At 36.3% G+C, this 22411-nt stretch overlaps 1 protein-coding gene across 1 annotated transcript; it reads right to left on the bottom strand.

Annotated features, from left to right (window-relative positions):
* Positions 1-650: 650 nt before the first annotated feature.
* LOC144959381 (mitochondrial import receptor subunit TOM40 homolog 1-like) lies at positions 651-16751 on the bottom strand. The gene is made up of 7 exons (XM_078891955.1): positions 16446-16751; positions 13392-13552; positions 12625-12726; positions 11399-11504; positions 5420-5551; positions 4087-4272; positions 651-3670 (listed from the first exon to the last, which is right to left on the bottom strand). Exons 1-7 carry the CDS (start codon positions 16612-16614, stop codon positions 3531-3533), a joined length of 996 nt encoding a protein of 331 aa, XP_078748081.1. The 5' UTR covers positions 16615-16751; the 3' UTR covers positions 651-3530.
* Positions 16752-22411: the final 5660 nt, after the last annotated feature.

Here is a 22411-nt window from a genome sequence, read left to right as displayed (position 1 = left end):
AAAAAGGAAGAAAATGGGATAGTAAAAAGTTCTAGAATTACAATTGAAGCACAAAAGAAAAGGTGAGACAAAGGGGAATTGGTTCAAATAGGAAACAGATGTAGATTCCAAGAGCACACCGTCAAAGTACTTAAGTCTGAGATCACCTAAAAGTCTCATCCAGACACAAGCACAGGTCCCAACTGGAACACACTCAAATGTTTACAAATCATATAATATAATTTGTAAACTAAACATAATACAATGCATAACAGATTTACAAGGAAAAAAATATCATCTCCCAAAACTATAACTATACATTCGACTGTTACCCCCCCCCCCCCCCCCCCCCCCCCCCCCAGCCAAGGAACTCCGGCAAGGGTCAGGACAAAACTAAGTAATCTCATTCCAAGACAATGACAGGAAACAATTGGAAAACGGGTATGGGGGTATAGAAGACACAGCATGTACCTCCCTGCCCACTATGGGAGGTCAGGAACACCACCCAGACATTATTACTTAGACGTGACTGTAATAGGACTTTCCACAAATAAAGTGTCTGCCTTTATCTGTAAACATTAGAACTTTGCAACTGGTATTGAAAATTCTATGTGAAAGACACATTATAATTATCTGTCAATCAAGAATAAATATAAAACAAACCACCAGGATAAAATTTAACCAAAAGATATTTTATTCATTCAATAAACCATAATAATAATGTAATAGTAATAATTGTACAAAATGAATCTTCTTCCTATGCATCAGGCAAAACATCTATTCAATCACAGCAATCAATGGTGATATTCAACAACCTAAACCTTTCCAATTCATGGATGAAAAAGCATTCATCTGATTGGCATTTTCATCCTCAAGCACTCACACACATGTTCAACCATACCAGCAAAAATACACAATCATAACCATTTCTTTAGCACATCATACAGTGAACCCACTTGTTAAAATTCGAAAATGTTAAGCTGAACATCTCCTAAAAATAAAAATAAAAATCAAAGATAGTAATAATATAAAGTAAAAAAAAATATAAAAAGATTTAACAAGTGCCCAAAGATCCTATATCTTATATATTCATCTCCGTAGATATAAGCACCCTGTATTCAACAAAATCGTGTAGGCTATGTGAGAAGAGACAGTCTTCAGCACGGGTCCAATGTACAAACGCCCAAAAGACTACGATAATCCACACACATCGTGATATGCATTCATTGCCAGACATTCATTCATTCACAACAAATTTATACAAAACCAATCTGACAACAGTGATCACCACAGTTATTTCAAGGCATTCATAGGGGAATATATAAAAATATACTAAAACAACAAGTAAAAACAAAAGCAGACTTCGAATTAGATGAAATAACAATGGATTCTTAAAATGCAGGTAAATGCAAAAGATGGAACGTTCACGGTGTGTAATTCATTGAGACAAATAATATTGCGTTCAAATGCCTTTATAAAACTCCCATATATAACATCCCGATGAGAAACCCCAGAGACAAAAACATCTTTACTGACCTGGCATCCGTCCTATTCAACACACCATTATCAAATGTTTACAGCACACTATTAAAGTCACCATTATCAAATGTGTACAGCACGCTATTAAAGTCACCATTATCAAATGTGTACAGCACGCTATTAAAGTCACCATTATCAAATGCTTACAACATGCTATCAAAGTCACCATTATCAAATGTTTACAGCACGCTATTAAAGTCACCATTATCAAATGTTTACAGCACGCTATTAAAGTCACCATTATCAAATGCTTACAGCACGCTATCAAAGTCACCATTATCAAATGTTTACAGCACGCTATTAAAGTCACCATTATCAAATGTGTACAGCACGCTATTAAAGTCACCATTATCAAATGCTTACAACATGCTATCAAAGTCACCATTATCAAATGTTTACAGCACACTATTAAAGTCACCATTATCAAATGTTTACAGCACACTATTAAAGTCACCATTATCAAATGCTTACAGCACGCTATCAAAGTCACCATTATCAAATGTTTACAGCACACTATTAAAGTCACCATTATCAAATGCTTACAGCACGCTATCAAAGTCACCATTATCAAATGTTTACAGCACACTATTAAAGTCACCATTATCAAATGCTTACAGCACGCTATCAAAGTCACCATTAATAAACCTGCTCATCTCATTCATGCCACAAAACATAACACTTCAAAACTAGATAAATATCAGCATGATGACCATAATGATCTATGTACAAGATGATACAATTCAACACTCCATTACGAAATAACACAAATCAATCATCAGACCCATATCTATGACAATACAGGAATATACCGAGCTTCATAACAGATCTTGGAGAAGGAGTATTAGTATAAATATAACGCATCTTTCAATCATTTCTTTCTGGTTTTTTTTTTTAAAGTAGTATGTCCATTGAATAAATGAAATACAATGATGACAAGGACTAACTCAATTGCTTAATGTAAAGTTACCATATCACAGACCAATGTACGTACAAAACACTATCTGTGCAATCATTTTCATCACCCTTTGCTCAAACTTCTAGCTTAGCATTCTAACAACATCGAGACAATCGATCTAACAGACAACAAAGCACCCACAATATGCTTCACAAATCAACATTAAATAATCATGAAAATATACAAGATATGACTTTTAAGAAACGCCAACACTCTGCTCCAACATACAAAATTTAAAACTTTTCATCGCCCAAAATTCTCCAAAAATATTTTCTGGACTCTGATTTCTTTCTAAGTGATGAATTCATAAAACAAGAACAACATTAGAGAATGACGTTGGACCTCAAATCCCTTCAAATTCAAGTCAATCATAAACTGCCAAACAAAGACAAGAATCTGCCATTTTCACCTTAAAGCATGCATTTTCATGGTCAACAATTTTGGCTAACCCCAAACTTGGGTGAAAATAGCAAAACTCTTGTATTTAGCTTCTGAAAATGTTATTTAAATCTAACATTCAATATGTACAAGACAAAACTTAAGTTTTGAAACATTCATTCAAGCATTCAAAGACCAACCAATTACTGTTTAAAGCATTCTGGTAAAACATAATTCGTATTATTTTCCTTAAAAAAAAAAAAGAACAAAGGTGATTCTGCTACAACAAATATCAGAATCAACCTACAGAAACAAAAACAATAATAAAACAAATACTGTTTTAACCCATGTAATGCACAGTGCACTAATATAGATGATACATAGAATGCCCTCATAGTTTTATATGTGCTATACTATCAAGCTTCAAAGTGTCGATTTTAGTATGAGGTAGCCATTATCTCCACAGATCGCATTACATTTGATGTAATTACATTCTCAATTTTCCTTTGTTGTAATGAGAGAGGAGAAACTGAACAATAAAAAACATTCCAAGGGATTAAGAGGGATGATACAGTATGATATATAAAATGACACCAGCTTTGAGCACAGGAATTGGCGAGTCTCCACACATACGTTATCCAATCACTCCTAGATAGCCAATTGTAAACAACCTAAACACTCAACCTATAATGATACCAATCCCAAATCGATACTGGCTTTTGACATGGTTTGCGTAGCCGCTGAGAGCCAGGGTGAAAGGGAAGGGCACCAATTTTTTCTCCATGACAGCTCCTACACACCAATTGCTGTCAAACTGACCTGAGGACAACATAAATCAATAGATAAATCACATCTGATTTGAAAAAAGATCGGACCAGAGGCCATAAGAATAATCTAACTCAATTTTTAAATATATAAAGTGCCGCTATTAATTCTTAATTCTATACTTATACAATTTAATGCATTTACATATAAATTCAAACCAGTGGTCATAGGGATAACATCTTTCCACTTTGTAAAATTTATACAAGATCTCACAGACCCAGCTATCCAATCACTGCTTGGTGGAAAGGGCAGTTGGTTAAAAAAAAAAAATCTCAACTGCACTCGGGCTCGATCTCAGACCCTTTGACTTTTGAGTGTGAAGCAAGTACTCTATCAATTGAGGTATTCCGATCCTTTCATTGGAATAACCAGACAAATATTGAAAATGAGAGCGATCTATTCCCGCCTACCTTTAAAAACAACATCAGCTTTGGGAATGTCTATCTGATAGGCCACCGTGGCTGTGCTGTCAGCCATGCGAACGCTGGTCTCTAGCTCCACTCCAATCTGAAGTAATTCATGGACACGCTGGTAGTAGCAAGTGTGGAGATTCCCAGCTACAGGACTCAGGTTGGCAGACAATGTCCAGTTATTACCTAGACATGATGAGAAAATGTCAACATGTCTTAAAATGGCATATTCATTAATGTACTTAAGTACTAGAATGGTCAGAACAGTAATACTAAGAGAAGCTTACCTTTATCATCATACTGGGTAGGCATAAGTGATGGGGAGATGGTGACAGAAGCAGATTACTGAGGCTAATTTTACTAATTTTTATCAGATTTTCTTCTTCTTTTTTGTTTTTTTTTTGGATTTTTTTTTTCTTTTTCTGGATTGGCCAAATCGTACTAAGTACGATTTTATCGTACTGGCTGGCAGCTATGCAGAATAGTACAGCTAAATTAGTAACAAGATAAAAGAGAATGGCACACTCCCTGCCTATTGTATGAGCTGCACTGGCTGCCTGTCAAGGAAAGAATCATTTTTAAGATTGTTCTGTTTTGTTTTAAAAGCCTAAACGATGAAGCGCCTGATTAGATTAAAAGCATGTTAGAAATTTATGTACCAAATAGGAATTTACGATCCTCAACCGACAAAATGGAGCTTACTCTGAGAAATACTTATAATTATAGATTTTATGGCAGCCGTCCCTTTACCCACACTGGGCCCCTTGACCAGAAGGATAAAAGAAGCAAAAGCTATTGATAGTTTTAAACCATTGTTAAAGCACTACCTTTTTACCATTACATTTTCATGATATTGATACGATATTACAAACACTGCTGCTATGGATATCATTGTGGTATACATTTTATATATGTAACCTTTGCCACACATATGAAGTAAATGCCTATCTTAGTCCGCCACTGCTCCTAACTTTTCTGACTTTATCTTACTTATTTTTCTTCTGTTTTCCTGACTACAGAAAGGTTTTGAGCTGTGTAATATATTTTGTACTTATTTCTCAAAAATTCGCCTTTCATATGGGATAGCATGGCCCAACGGTATGGTCTTTGATTCGTACCAGAAAGGTACCGAGTTTGACTACCCATCGCGCTGTGTGACCTTGAGCAAGTCACCTAGCCTTAGATCACTTTGCAGTGCTGCACTGCGACTAACGCCTGGGTTGATCCAGTCTTCCCTCGGAATAGATCCTAAAGACAAATTTCCCCCTAGGGATGAATAAAGGGAATTTATTTATTTATTTCTCAGTTCACAAGATAATAACATTTTTCTGACCAGAGTATCTGCCTGCTAAAGACATGATGGCTATTTCCCCCCCTGGCATTTGAGGACCTCTCTGGTACATCAACTCAGCACCAAGGGCTAGACGTGGTGTGACTCGTTGAAGGTAGTGGGCGATGAGCAAACCTGTAGGATACATTGTATAAAAAACACAAAATCAAATCTTTACTAAATCCTCTTAACCTGTGTAAAATTATCTCTTTAAGTAACATATATAGAAAATGCGAAAAGCAATCAAATCAAACCAAAAAAAGCCAATGGCAAGACTCCCTTTTTGCACTCATTCAAGAATTGTCCTGTAGAGGGAGAGCACAAACTTTAAACATGGATCAAGCAGGTTGGACCAAAAAAGCCCGGAATCCATTTCAAATAAATCTAAAAAGCCTGAAATTTATTGTGAAATGTGTCTCAAAACAGTCTTATGTCAGGTGATCTAGAAGATGGAAATAAACTAATAAAATAATTACAAGCCAGAAATCTTGCATCCATGCTTTTCAATAATATTACTATGAATATGAAACAATTTAAAATCTTTTGTTTATATTAATTTCCAATCTGTGAGTGGGTTTTTGTGTGTGCATGTTTTTGAGGGTTTTACAGCATTTGTGATACTATAAAAGTCATTTCAGCACCAGTAAAAAGGAAGAAGATGTGATAGTAAAAAGGAATATTGATTTACAATTAAAGCACTCAAGGAAAAGTAAGACAAGGGGGAATGGTTCACATTGAGGACAGATAACATTCCAAGACTAAACAATCAATGTACTTTGCTGGAGATCACACCAAGAGGAATACACTCAAATGATTAGAAACATAGCCCTACTATAATACTGGCCGAAGCACGAGGACGATGACCGTAGGGGTTAAGGCTATCGTATTCGTTACACAAAGCGGGGAAATTGAATGCGTGATTAGGTATCGTGTGTCGTCGGCAAACAAATTTTCGTCAGTCTGTGTTTCGTTGTATTCATGACGTAACTATAGTACTGACCAAAGCACGAGGCTCTTGACCACTACCGTGGCTATTGTATTGGTTACACAGGTACCGTGTGTAGTGTGTAGTCAATCAAATTTTGATCAGTCTTTATTTCAACTGGCATTGGACACAACCGCTTTGTTTTCTCTCGCTGCTTCGTTCAATTTGCTGGATTTTTAAATTTTATATATTTAATTAAATGAAATTGTGCTTATCGTTGTTGACATTCCGGATTTCAATACTTATATGTTATATATTTAATTAAGTGAAAGTGTGCTTATCATTGTTGACACTCCGGAATTTAATTCGTCATTCTTTGTTTCAACCTTGGTCACAACCGCTTTTTTTCTCTCTCTCGCTTCATTCAATTTGCTGATATATATTTAATTAAGGGGGGGGGGGGGGGGGGTGTGTGTTCAGTGGAAGTGTGCTTATCATTGGTGACATTCCGGAATTTAGTTTATCATTTCCTTAGCGGATTATTTATTTATTTATCACCGCATTTAAGGTAAGATAATGCAATCATCATCATCATCATCATCACATATCATTATCATTATTGTCATCATCATTTGTCGCTTCCCCAATCTTTTATTATCTCCCAAATATATCTTACCTACCCCCTTCCCTCTCCAACATTTTTTTCCTGTTATCAATTTTTTGTTCACTATAAAATTATCACGACTCCCTTCATCATCTCCTTTCTACTACCACTACTACTACTACTACTACTATTACTACTACTACTACTACTACTATTGCTAAAACCACCACACTACTACTATACTACTACTACTACTACTATACTGCTATTCCCTACTATACTATACTACTACTACTACTACTAACTACTCTGTGCTTACTATCACTACTACTACTACTACTATACTACTACTACTACTACTACTACTACTACTACTACTACTACTACACTACATACTACTACTATACTACTACTACTACTACTACTACTACATAAATACTACTACTACTACTACTGCTACTACTATACTACTACTAATAACTACTACTACTACTGCTGCTGCTCTCTATACTACTACTACTACTACTACTACTACTAACTACTACTACTACTACTACTACTACTACTACTACTACTACTACACTACTACTACTACTACTACTACTACTACTAACTACTACTACTACTACTACTACTACTACTACTACTACTACTACTACTATCTACTACTACTACTACTACTACTACTACTACTACTACTACTACTACTACTACTACTACTACTACTACTACTACTACTACTACTATATCTACTACTACTACTCTACTTACTATATTATTATAGGTCGTGATGATGTGTGTGGTTGTGGTTGTCGTAGCTGTGGTAGTGATGATGTTGTGGTGGTGGTGGTGGTTGTAGTAGTATGGTAGTGCTAATGATGAGGTGGTGGTGGTGCTTGTGTGAAGTAGTGGTAGTGTGATGATGTGGTGGTGATGTGGTTGTAGTAGTGGTAGTGATGATGATGTGGTGGGTGGTGGTGGTAGTGGTAGTGATGATGATGATGATGATGTGGTGGTGGTGGTTGTAGTGGTAGTGATGATGTGGTGGTGGTGGTTGTAGTGGTAGTGATGATGATGTGTGTGGTGGTTGTAGTGGTAGTGATGATGATGTGGTGGTGGTGGTTGTAGTTGCATTGATGATGATGTGGTGGTGGTGGTTGTAGTAGTATTGGTAGTGATGATGGTTGTAGCAGTAGTGATGATTGGACGGATTGGGGGGGGGGGGGGGTATCCTTGGAACAATTTGACGGAAGCTGCCCGGAACCCGGAGTTTTGGCACCACTGACTACTACTACTACTACTACTACTACTACTGCTGCTGCTGCTGTTGCTGCTACTACTACTGCTGCTGCTACTACTACTAACACTACTACTACTGCTACTGCTACTGCTACTACTACTACTACTACTACTACTACTACTACTAGTACGACCTATACTGCCATCACCACCATCACATTGAAGTGCATCTTTTTCACAAAATTATGTTCGTTATCACTCATCAAGGTTCAGTGTTGACTATCAAACTGCCCACTACTGTAAAAAAAGAAACAAACAAAATCCCCCAAAAATCAATCTCTCTCTCTCTCTCTCTCTCTCTCCATTGTTGTATTTTTAGTCCATCTCAAATAAAGTTTTGTGTACGGATATTTCTAAACAAAGCTTAACTAGTCATCTCATCGTGATTTATAATTTGAATTTGATATAGGCTATTTATTAGTAAATCATCACTCCGACACCTTTAATAAGTTAAATAATTACAACTCGTCTCATACATCACTGCCCCATTGCATACGGTCTTTACTAACTCTCACTAACACACTGCCTACATACTACACAGCGCTAGTCAATGGCCTTAACCAACTCGGCTCAAGACGCGTGCGACAAGGCCTTTACTCCAGTCCGCCATGATTAGAAACCAAACAAAAAATAAACCCACAGTTCATACAGAGAGATGATTTACAAGTAAAAAAAATCATATCCCAAACTCAATACTATACACAGGCCTATAAATGGCTGGTGAAAATAACTGAAGTTTTTGAACATGCGTATAGACCAACCGGACAAAAATATGGATTAACAAACACAACACAGATATGACACGTCAATTGACTGGTCAAACCATTTTCATAAATTAATAAAATAAGCAGGTCCTTTAATGATACAAAAGAAATCATAATTATTTGAGAAAGTACATGCATTGCTAGTCCCAGGTCTGAGTTAGTTGTAAATATTTATGACGCATTCATTATTCCGACCCACTTTCAACCGGATACTAAGAAAGTGTTGGAACGGAGATAGTCAACCGGAAAATTTGTAAATGTTTGTGACAACATAGAGAGATAGACCCGTCCAACACGCTGTATGTAGGCACTTGCAAGAAGTAGCTCTCGCGAGTTGAAAACAGGCGAGGATTTCTGTTTCCGTTTTTGAGGGGAAAAAATTTAGGAGTGATTTATGCTCATTCTTCTTTCTCAGTGGAATGAAATGGCATGTATTATATATCATTGGAAAGGGCATAAAATTCTGCATACAATGATGCTAATATTATTATCTTCCTATATCATGATTTTGAGAAATCTTTGCATAAACTTTTAAACAGAGATGGTCCTTCTTAATAAAAAAAAGTCCTTCTGAGATACATATCAAAGTAGCTTCTCTAAAGATTTCAGAGCAAAATATGTTTGCACTCAAAAGTTACAGCTCCCCAAAAAACAGTAATTGGCCTCGATTGTTTACAGAAGCTGACATTTTCTTATACTGATTCACTTCCTGTCGTCTGCTGGGTTTGAGAGATAACTTCGTCAATCCACATCAAAACTTTACATCTTTATATCTTACAAAATATTCAATTTATGGAAGTTATTTTTGTTTTAAATTATTCAATTAATTGGCGTTTTCATGTCCATGCATTCATTTTATAATTTACAATTCTCATCCTTTTTTTTTTCCGATTGATTTTTCACTATTGATTTTGACGTTTTTCATCCTTTGACGGACGTCTGTCCAATTTAGGGGAACGGGGGAGCGGAAGTTTTTAAAATCACCTATTTTCGACCATTTTAAACACTATTACACCACCTCAAACATTTATCAGTCCATATCTCTGCTTTTATGAGGTCTATTTTCATTTTGAAAAGTTCAAAGTGAACAACTAAATGACGCCGATTCAGTGGTGTATTTGGTCTATCTACATGTGAATAAATATTTAATTGTCGAATTTTTCAAAATTCCAATAGGTCATTCATTTGCATGTCGTGATCTATTTTTCCTTGATTTCAGCTGTTTCAGCTCTAAACTATACCTTTATCTCTCAATAAATAATTATTTTTCTGTTTGCAATGTATTACAGAGATGTTGAATTACCACGTGTAAAAATTTCAAAGTTATATCTGAAGCCGTTTCTGAATTATACTTGATTATCCATTGGGTTGCTGTGTTTTGGTCACATATTTTCCTATTAAGCTTCTATAGAAATTTTTCACCACATAAAAGGTCATAACTTTTTAACTAGTTGAGATAGAGCGATAATTTTTTCACTTTTGTAAATGTTTCACTCCCCTTTATTTTTCTACGCTAAATTAATACCGATATCACTATTTTGAAAAATTCTTGCAAGTGCCTACTGTATGTTAGGTGATTACCGAGGTTGCGGGTGTTCGACAACTTGCGACTCAACAAGACGTGGTGAGACTGCAAGGAATCGGCAATAGACACTAGCTGGTATGTGCGGGCAGCATTGGCAGTGAATGCGTGTGGGAGACGCCATGTCTGCCGAGTGTGTGAGTGGCAATAATTGACAAGGCGAAATTATAGAAGCTCCTTGTTTTTGTTTCTGGTCAGCCATTTTATAAGTAGTTCTCACTAAATTCTATCAGTCAGACTATTAACGTTCAAGGGTACACATAGTTTTGAGCGCTGGTACATTTTATCTGGCTGGCGGAGTTATGTGTAATTTACCTTCACGCGCAGCATTAATAGCTAACTGGTTTGCTTTGTTTTTCACATGATTTTTCAAGACGATGAAATAAAAAATTCCTTTGTTTTTCTTCGACGTCTGTTTTGTCTTTTAAAGCGACAGATTTTATTTTCTTTCTTTTTAAAAAAACAAAAAACAAAACAGAATTTGACAGAATTTATCAAGCAAAGTTGTAACATCAGAAGATTTACAAGTCTATATACATTTGACTATTTCCTTCTCAGTCAAGGACTCCAGCCAGGGCAAGTAATCCCATTTTAAAACAAAGACAGAAATCATAGCACGTGACCTCCTGCCCATCATGGGAGTTTAAAAGACCCCAACTAGAATTGTAAATCTCATAATGTGCAAAAAAACAAAACAAAAAAACAAATAGGGTCAGACGGCAGACGGACATAACAATAAGACATCCTCCAGTCCAAAGGGAAATCCACTCAGAATATAATCCAAGAAATCAATATACACTCGACTCACCTGACATGTTGAGTGGATCTAGGTTTCCAGCAGTGATGGAGGTAGAGTAGATGTCCCCTCTGTAATCCAGAGTCATTTGTTGACCAACACATTTACGACTTTGGAACTTGAAAAAGAGATAAAATTACATTTTTTTTGCTTTTAATTGTAAGCCCAATGTTATATTCTGTAAACAACAACACGGGGAGAATGAGCAAAATGGCACAATTATCTGATACTAGCAGACATGCCAAATTGAAAACTTCAAATTTAGTCATTTTTATGTCAATTTTTAGTAATTTGACAAGGAAATTCGTAATTTCTGAAATTGTGTACGAGCAACCACAATATTATTATTATTATCATTTTTATAGTAGTAATAGTATTAATAGTAGTAGTAGTAGTAGTAGTAGTAGTAGTAGTAATATAGTAGTAGTAGTAGTAGTAGTAGTAGTAGTAGTAGTAGTAGTAGTAGTGGTAGTAGTAGTTCTTCTTCTTATCATTATTAAGTATTACTAAGAATTATAAATTCGTAATTTTCCATAAAATTTAGTATTTGGCCATGAAATTTGTCTAAAATTCGTAAAATTACAAAAAATTCGTAGGATTCGGCATGCATGTACTAGAATAAGATTGGAAAAGTTTCAGATATTGTGTCACCAGATTGGCCATCCAACTAAGGGTTGTGGCACTACCTTGCAATAGCAATAGCAATAGGCTGCAATTTGGTGAAATGACTTGGTGTATGTGGGCTATTAATTCAACATTAATAAAACAACTTGAAAAGGATAGATCATTTATAAATTAAGTAAAATAGAAAAAAAATTGTTCTTTTTAATAAATAAATAAATAAGTATTAACTCTTTCAGCGCTGAGACTATAATTTCCGTCACAAAATGGCTGACACCTGATTGAGGCAGCATGAGAATGACAAGCTAAGATAAAGCGACATTCAAATTCGGTGCAAAATCTCAATTAAAATACACCCCTTGGGCCTATTGAATGTTCTGGTGAAAGAAATGATACCATTCGTTTAATTTATAGTACTTTTGTAGAAAGTAGGATTGGATTACATTATTGTTTTTCGCACTGTGAGGCCATTGACCAGTAGAACAGATTCTGCTCTGGTCGCACAGTGCAGCCAACGGCACTGAAAGAGTAAATCACAAGGTAATCAAAATGAAGGAATGAACCAACAGATCAATCAAAATTGTTAATAATATGAAAATGCAATCAAAATATCTAACCTGTGTAACAAACTTTCCCTTGAGTCTCTCTGAGAAGGCATGTAGAATATTAGCACTCATGTTGCCATTGGAATCAATATCTCCAAGAAGAACAGGATACGACTGAAAAATACAACAAGTGTTTATTTATAAAACTAGAAATCTCGATTGATCACACAATAAAACGTAATGCACGCAAAGGGTGATTCAGCATATATATATATAAAAAAAAAAAAAAAAGTAATTGAAGACGTGGAATAAGAAATTTCTCTTCAAACCTGCTACGGTTACCAAACCTAAAATACAAAACATCCACTGTTTCATCATACTTTGTGAGTTAGTAAATAATTCCCAGGGATGACTTTTATGCTAATTTTTTTTTAAGCCTGAAATTTTTTATTGTAAAGAAGAGCATTGATGGAAATATTTTGTTGCGCAAAGCTTCTCTCATCAAATGATTTCACCCTTAAATCATAGAAAAGGATGCATATCCATCTGGCTTCCTACTTGCTTTAAAACAACCAATGATTTCATCTTTAAAAATCAACTCACCAATACCGAACAAGGTCAGCTAGAAATTTTCAGCCTGAATAAGGGCATCCCCGAATTACACTAACATTGGTATGTATTGAATATGATTAATTATTTTAAAAATTTGGATTTAAAATTTTAAAAACCCAAAAACATGATATCAATTGCAATCTCAGACAGGCTTGATATGATATGAACTACTACTGTCCTCGTCTTTGCAAATCTAATTGACTAAAAATTTAACAAATTTAACTTACTTCTGTTGGTGACAACTGTTTGGATCCGATGTAGGTTGCTCCAAATCGGTATCCCGATGGTGTGAATGTACTCAACGTCAATGTATGACTGACTTGAAAATGGCTACTTAAACCTTTGGCAATGATCACTTTGGCCCCCTCAAACACTTGTGGGAACAAATCTAACATGGGAGAAACAATAAATATATTCCAAAAGCAAATTTAAAACTGCATCCACTCCCTTACAAACTTAAGTGATTAACAAAAGACTGAATTCAACTAACAAGATCCCCAACACCTCCCCTCCCATCCAACTGAAAAATGTCCTTTATAACCCCCCCCCCCCCCCCCCAAAAAAAAAAAGAAAGAAAAGAAAAGAAATGAAAGAGGAAAAACAAACAAAAAACGCCCTTTATAGACGAAATAAACCCCCAAGGTCGTCAAATCCATTATTTTTGAGAAGTGAAAGGAACATTTCATCCTGAAAAGATGATGCATATTATACAGCTGCTGATCTACAGGTATGTACAACCTACATCCAACTAAAAGTAAAAATGATTGGCTAGTTCTGTATTGTGCAATGTGACGTCCAAACTTTTGTAGCCTTTCAAAGGTAACTGTCACTGCCACCTTCTCACTTCACTCCCTGCTCTCAAAGACTCAATGCCCAGACTCAATACACTGTTTCTCACCTCTCACATGCATTCATTGACAGGATACACGACTCTGGACTCATTCCCCTGTTGTCAAAGAACTTACAATTCAAGACTTGCAGTTGAGAGGTTTGAGTCAGAGTCTCACCACTAGACCTGTAAATGAGCTCTATCAAAATTTATTGAAACTCTTCGTAATTCGTAGCGGAAAAATCCAAAGAATCGAAATGAATAATAAACAGTAAGCTCGCTTGAGCAAAACAATAGAGAAAACTAATTTGCGCTGGAATTAATTAGGCGACTTACCAATGTTCCTTATACTTAGATACCCAATCAGTGAATCAACTAGAAACAGTCAACCAGTTTGTTTACAATGTGAGGCAATCGAGGTGTGCTTGTAGCAATTATATAACTTTCGATTTGAAGGTGTTTACATAACGCACCTCCGGCGTTCGCTCAGCGGCTATTTAAAATTGGCTACCATTGGGATCATGACAGGTTTGGAAAGTGAAAAAATAATTTCACGAAGGCTGTGTGAAAATACAATGGGATGTGTTCAGACACAGCAATTCTAAAAAGCATCACTTAGCCTTGGCAATATATCCATTGTTAATATAAACAGCCCATGAGCTATGCGTAGCGCTGTGGAACATTCCTAATTACTTAACGGTCATTCGACTACGATTCATGAATTCTTTCCTTCATTTCTTTCTTTCCTTTTAAAAAAATACTTGAATTTGGCGAATTGACTGAGATTTTACAGGTTTTAAGAAGAACCTTTCTATAGCGCTTTATGACTTAATGCCAAAGTCTCAAAACACTTCAAATCTTGAACACATTTTCATCGAAGCTGTCCATTGCCACATTGCAAGATTTGTCCTCAAAGACTACCGCTCCATAGCAGAGTAACAGACATGATCACAGAGTATGGATGGTCTACATTAGAAAACAGACGGAAAGAACAAGGATCAACTCTTATGTTCAAAATTACAAACAAAATAAAATTGCAGTATCGCAACTCGGACTTCAATTATCTATAATCGTTTTGCCGTTACCTGTCTGAAAACGGGAAGATTTGGTGTTAGGTCAAAGATCGAATTTCGCCTAAAAAAAAAAGTTGCATTGCTATTGGGGTTGCTCTTAGCAAAACAGAGTCTTGGAGTTCGAAAGACCTTTCCATAAAAGACTTGGTACTTGCAAGACCATCAGAAACCAATTCCTGATAGCTCTTGTGCACGGTAACTTATGACCTTGCTTTCTTTCGTTCCCACCCCTACAATCCCACTTATTGTGTGTTATAAGCAGAACATAAATAGCTGGGCTGCCACATGCGTGGCCAAAGAGAGAATCTATACTTTGGCATTAGACACCCATTACCCGATGTCTTGGTTTTTAATCCTATCCTAGTGAGAAAAAAAATAATCAATCAACCATCCACTACGAACTAATTTTGCGCACCAATCTTTGCTGCACTTATGCACCAAATCGCATGTATCTAGTGACAATTCTTCCGTAATATTTTTCTAAATAAACATTTTAAAAAACCTGCCTGTTGGCGACAGCGACATGGGATGATTACTTGACCCAGATGATTTCACGAGGAATGAAACTTGAAAAATTTACGAAATAATTTCAAACATAACTTTTGTCTAGGGTTGTCTAGTACCGAATGTTTTTTTTAGAAAACAAATGCATCTTCAAATCTAAACTGCTTTTGATGGTAAGCGTTAAGTTGTTTTTTTTTTTCTGTCTAAACGAATGATTGGGACCTTTCAAGAAGCTAAATATGGGTTCCACCGGCGCACCTCTCGACCTATTGATACTGATTGATAACGATAACTTGGTGACAGCATAATAATAGTATGGCATAGTATTCCTTGATGTAAAAGTCAAGGAAGTGATTATTCATCAACCGCACTATGGAGTGACTGGGGCTGAGGTGAGTGAGTGATCACTGATCCATGAGTGATATGATTTATGATATGAATATCATATGAGTATGAGTAATATGATGATGCTGATGAGGAATCCACAACTCACAACTCCAACTGGAAAAACTCTTTATTATTGTCATTATCATTATCAATCAGTGTATCAAGTCACCTAACCCAAGTGAAGTGTCCTCCTCTCATACTCGTAAAAAAAAAAAAGTAGAATAAATACATTGATTGGGTTAATACAAATTTAAGAACATCGCCAAACGTGAAAACGTAAAAACAAAAGTAAGAGTTCACTCGACTCAACAGTCAACAGTTAACATAAACATTCATATTAACAGTTCAAAATCAAAACAAATGAAATGAAATAAAATTGTGCAACTGCAACGGACTGCAAATAATCAGACTAATAAGCTAGCCGTTTTCCATATATATATTAGTTGCCATTTCCTTTCGGTTATTTTAATGAATTCAATAATATATACCTTTGCACTGTTTGTGAAGATCTTCGTATAATCCAGGATTTCGTTCCAGTTCGGCTGAAGTTGCTGAACTCGGCGGACCTCCACCACTTGTCGGTTTGGGAGGTGGCGTCATAATTGGCGGAGGAGGGGCGCCTGCCTTCTGCCCCTCAGCAGCACTTACATTTCCCATTTCTGATATATTTTCTTAAATCTTAATTTTGATTGATATTATCTGCAATAGATAAGCCCCAAAAGCCGGCTAAGTCTGTACACAATCGTTAACCTTCAACCCGACGCCATGTGGAAGTTGGAAAAGAAACCAGGGTTGCCAGATTATTTTTCAACAAAATGCCAGGGGAAGACTCAAAAAATGCCAAAACACTCCAAAAAATGCCAAAGTCTGTTGACTCCCACCCCCACTAAGAAAACTACTCACTTTTGATAGACAATTTACTATCATATCCTGGTGGCTTGCGTGTTTTCTTTTCTTTTTCTTTTTTTTTTTTTTTTTGAATTATACTAAATTTCCTGTTGGGGTAATTTATTACCTACTGACTACTAAGTGGAGTGCTAAACCACTACACCACGGTTGAGAAAAGGTGTCATTTGAAGTATAATATACAAGAAAAGAAAATGCCAAATGAAAATGCCAAATGCCAAATGATTTTTCTAATGCCAAACGGTTTTCAAAAATGCCAGATTTTTGGAATCTGGCATTTAAAATGCCAAACTGGCAACCCTGAAAGAAACAAACTAGTGCGCATGACTGAATCAGTAAAAAGATCTATAAAAACTATGTCATTAGAAACTGCCAATACCACAGCAACAGCTCAAAATTAAATAAAGGCAAAATTAATTTATTTTATTTTAAGCCGCATTTCTAAGCCTTGAAATCCATGAAGCCGGGGTTATCCCGATCGTCAACATTAAACATTCTATGATATGCTACTTGCTTGCTACCTACATATGAATGATCGAACGTGCATTGCAAAATAGGTAGGGTAGAGTCGGGGAAAAACAATTTGATATATTCCAAAAGTGTGTCAAAGCAACTACAGAAAAGCATTTACCAATAGCTCAAACAAACAGCAAAAAGGAATGGATGACAAATGAAATTCTAAACCTATTTGAAGAAAGACGAAAATGCAACAGAGGGTCTGCAGAATACCAAACATTGAACAACCATATTAAATCCAAATGCATCGAGGCACACGAGAACTATCTAGACTGGAAATGCTGCGAAATCGAAAGAGAATACAAACCCAACCCCCAACAAGCTCACCAAAGAATAAAAGAACTATCAGGGAAAATGAAAAGCAAAGCAGCAGGAAGTTGCATCCAAAACAAACAAGGGGAACTGCTATTTGAAGAACAACATATAGAAAGCCGATGGGTAGAATACATAGGCGAACTGTACAATGATCCAAATAGAAATGAACCACCACTGAAATTCAAAGAACCATTAAGCGGACCAAACATCACCAAAAGTGAAATTGAACATGCCATGGAACGAATGAAGGATGGTAAAGCAATAGGCCCTGATGAAATATCTGTAGAGGTATTAAAAAGCCTAGGAGATCTAGCAATTGATGAACTTCACATATTATTCAACAATATATACAATACTGGGAAAATTCCAGAAGATCTCTGTAACTCTATTTTCATAGCAATACCAAAGAAAGCAGGTGCAGTCAGATGCGAAAATTTTAGAACTATAAGTTTAATAAGTCACATCAACAAAATACTGTTGCGTATAATTATCAACAGGCTAAGGAATAAGATTAACCCCGAAATCGCAGAAGAACAATATGGATTCCAACCTGACAGAGGGACAAGGAACGCAATATACCTCCTCCGTGTTTTAAGTGAAAGAGCTATACAGGTTCAGACCCCACTATACCTCTGTTTTGTCGACTACAAAAAAGCTTTTGATAGAGTACGCCACGAAGAAATACTAAAAACAACTGCACTCCATTGGCGCTGATGAGAAAGACCTCAGACTCATGCAAACATTATACTACACCCAGCAGGCATCTATCAAAATCGGAAACTCTACAGGAAATTCCATTCCTATTAAGAAAGGAGTCCGTCAAGGGTGTGTTGCCTCACCAGATCTGTTTAATCTATACCAAGAAACAATCATGAGGGGCATAAATAATATGGAGGGAATAAAAGTAGGAAGTCACAACATAAATAATATAAGATACGCAGACGATACGGTCCTCATTGCAACATCGGAAATCCAACTTCAAAAGATTGTTGACAAAGTGGTAGTAGATAGTGAAGCCAAGGGAATGGAAGTGAATATCACCAAAACAGAATGCATGGTAATACAGAAAAACCCCGAAAACAACAACACCTGCAATATAACGATTCACGGCGAGCAACTTACCAACGTAGAAAGTTTTAAATACCTAGGTTCAATAGTGACAACAGATGGAAGATGTAACCGAGACATACGAGCAAGAATAACTCAAGCCAAACAGGCCTTCATGGACCTGGGAAACATTTTGAAAAACAAACAGATGTCGTTCGGGATTAGATTCCGAGTCTTGAAGTGCTACGTGTGGCCAATCTTGTTCTACGGATGCGAAAGCTGGACTACAAATGCAGAAACACAAAAGAACATTGAAGCTTTTGAAATGTGGTGCTTGAGAAGGATGCAGAGAATATCGTATACCGCACACAAAACGAACGAAGAAGTGCTAAAACAAACATACCAACAAAGGAAACTAATGCCCTTAATAGTGGATCGACAACTATCCTTTTTCGGACACATAGTAAGGAAAGATAAGAATGAATACCTGGCAAGTTGTTGAAAAATACCTGGTAAACGCGCCCGGGGAGACAAAGAAAAACACCCATAGACCAACTGAAGGGCTTCACCAACCTAACAATCCAAGAGCTGTTTGAAAAAGCAAGAGACAGGGAGGAATGGAGAGAGATAATTCATGCAGTATCCGAAGCCTGGACCAGGCATGGAACCTAGAAGAAGAAGAAGAAAGAGTCGGGGAAATTCGCCACTTCTCACACCCCTCTCTTTAAATGCAAATAACCCATCTTACCTATTATTGGACGAGTCCAAGTGTCACACCATCACTTTGATGCTCTTTTCATCTATTGTTTTTAATCTACCAATCAGCATTTAGTACATTAATATCATGACACAATCGTGTCATTCAACATCATAGGGTGTCTGTCGTTCTGTGCGCCTGATTCGTCCGAAATCCAACACCCGCCATTCCAAATTCCTACTTTCACTCGTTGTCATTTTCACCGCCGCGAATAATTTTTATTCTCTATTGTCTTCTGTCGCAGGTTCGAACCCCACCACCGCCGCGAATAATTTTTATTCTCTATTGTCTTCTGGCACTTTTCTACTCACTTCATATCTTGTTGTTACCAACATAAGTGCCTGCTCCACTCACTTTTCTGAATTAAAAATTCACCCCATACACCGGAGCATACTCAATGTCTCAATCGTTCTATGTTATATGTTTGTGTTGAGAATATTGGCTATTAAGCTTAACTGCTGGTCAAAAATTACTACGCGATGGTGGTGTGCGAACGAATCGGCGATCTCAAGAAGTGGGTGAGAGAGGGATCTAGAAATGACTTGGGTTTGAAACGAATATTTTTGTGTTCGTGGATAGCTCACACGGTAGAGCCACGCTCTCACCTGCCAGGCGGAGTTGTCGTACCAATAAGGTCGCAGGTTCGAACCCCACCACCGCCGCGAATAATTTTTATTCTCTATTGTCTTCTGGCACTTTTCTACTCACTTCATATCTTGTTGTTACCAACATAAGTGCCTGCTCCACTCACTTTTCTGTACTACTACTACTACTACTACTGCTGCTACTACTACTACTACTACTACTACTTTTACTACTACCAATAATAATCATATTAATAATAATAATAATAATAATAATAATAATAATACACATTTATACAGCGCTCATTCTCGTGTAAAACACAAGCTCTGGGCACTTTACAATATAAATTATCAATTTTAAGTGAAAAAAAATAAATAATAATAATAATAATAATTCATAGCCAAATCAAGGATTCATAGATTCAATAAAAACAAATATAGTAAAAATGTGTCTTGAGATTCTTTTTAAAGGTAGGTAAAGACTTACACTCCCTCAGACCACGTGGTAGTTCATTCCAAATCATGGGGCCGAAACAAGCAAACGATCTATCACCAAATTTAGTTCTTGATCTTTTTTCCGAAATTTTCGTTTGGTCATTACATGATCTTAAAGTGTAATTTTCAAATTTACACATGACTACGGTGCTATACCAGTCAAACACTTATAAACAAGACACGCTGCTTTGTAATATGTGCGCTTTTCAATGGGGTACCAGTGGAGAGAGGCCAACAAAGGGGTTGCGTGATCACATTTTTTTTTTTGGCCAAAAACTAATCTTGCTGCACTGTTTTGCAGTAGTTGTAATTGTTTAATAGAAGCCTGAGGCAAGTTGACAAGCAGGGAGTTACAATAATCTAGTTTCGAAAAAAATTAGGGAAACAACCAATGTTTTACATGTTCCAATTGCAATATACTGACGGATCGAACTGATTTTCGTCAATTGAAAGTATAAAGATTTACAGAGAGCAGAAATGTGAGCTGACATTCTCATTTCTGAATCAAAATAGACACCCAAATTTTTCACAGTCATTGAAACTTTGATATTTTCACCCCCAAACAACACCTCAAGACCATCATTCACCTTCAACTGCCCTCTATTTCCCACAATCATCACTTCTGTTTTTGACTCATTCATTTTCAACTTGTTTGCATCCATCCACTCTTTTATATCCGTCACACATTCTTCCACACGTTTCACAATATTTTCGAGATTTTAGTTTTATCAGTAGCATAAAGTTGCGTATCATCTGCATAGAGATGATAGCGCAGCCCATGACCAGTAATGACATTAGATAATGGAGAAGTATACAAAAAAAAAAAAAGAATTGGACCCAAAACAGAGCCTTGAGGAACACCAAAAGACAATGTATGTTGACGAGCAAGTTTATCTAAAATCATAACCTGTTGCTTTCTGTCATCTAAATAAGATTCAAACCACTGCAAGACAGTCCCAGACAATCCAAAAGTTATATTTAAGTCGTTTAATGAGAATACCGTGATCAATAGTATCAAACGCCGCCGAAAGGTCTAACAAAGTCAGAAGAGAAACAGAACCTTTATCTAAAACATCAAGCAAATCACTCGCAACACAGCACAGAGCTGTTTCTGTGCTGTGGTAAGAACGATAAGCTGAATTATTGTTTTTCCCATAGATTGTTTTCATGGAGATGTTGTGAAAGACGCCTGAGTACAACTTTTTCAAGGATTTTAGAAAGAAATGGCAAATTTGAGACGGGACGGTAGTTACTAAGGTCATTTACATCGAGGTTTTGCTTTTTTTTATGAGAGGCTTTACAATTGCATGTTTATAGATATCTGGGACTTGTCCTGAGATAAGTGACTGATTTATAATATAAGTTATGCAAGGTAACAATTCAGGAAGACATAATTTCAAAATATTAGTTGGTAAAGGATCTAAATCACATGACTTCGAGGAAGATGAACAAATTATTTTAGAAATCTCTTCTTCAGTTGTTTCTTTAAAACAAGAGAGTCCCTGTGAACCCGAAAAAGGGTGGAAATTTATATCTTCATTTTGCACGAGGTCCAAATTGTTCCGAATTTTCGAAATTTTTCCCGAAAAGAAATCTGAAAATGCATCCGGCTGTTTTTCTACCGGGATATTAGTGGGTAGACACATGCCCTTTTCTTCCCCTAAAAGTTCCTTTAAAACAGAGAAAAATTCCTGAGTGTCCCTCACTGATGATAGTTTCTTGTTATAATAGTTTCTTTTTGCTCTTTTGCAGGTGGTTTTATACTTATGCTTCTTTGCTATATAAATCAGCCGGTCAATCTCAAGGCCCGATTTTCTCCACGATGCCTCAGCAT

Source organism: Berghia stephanieae, chromosome 14 (genome assembly GCF_034508935.2).
Source record: "Berghia stephanieae isolate SIO BIC M18660-M18661 chromosome 14, UCSD_Bste_1.3, whole genome shotgun sequence".
Classification (NCBI taxonomy): domain Eukaryota; kingdom Metazoa; phylum Mollusca; class Gastropoda; order Nudibranchia; family Aeolidiidae; genus Berghia; species Berghia stephanieae.
This window is presented reverse-complemented; position numbering and strand designations above follow the sequence as displayed.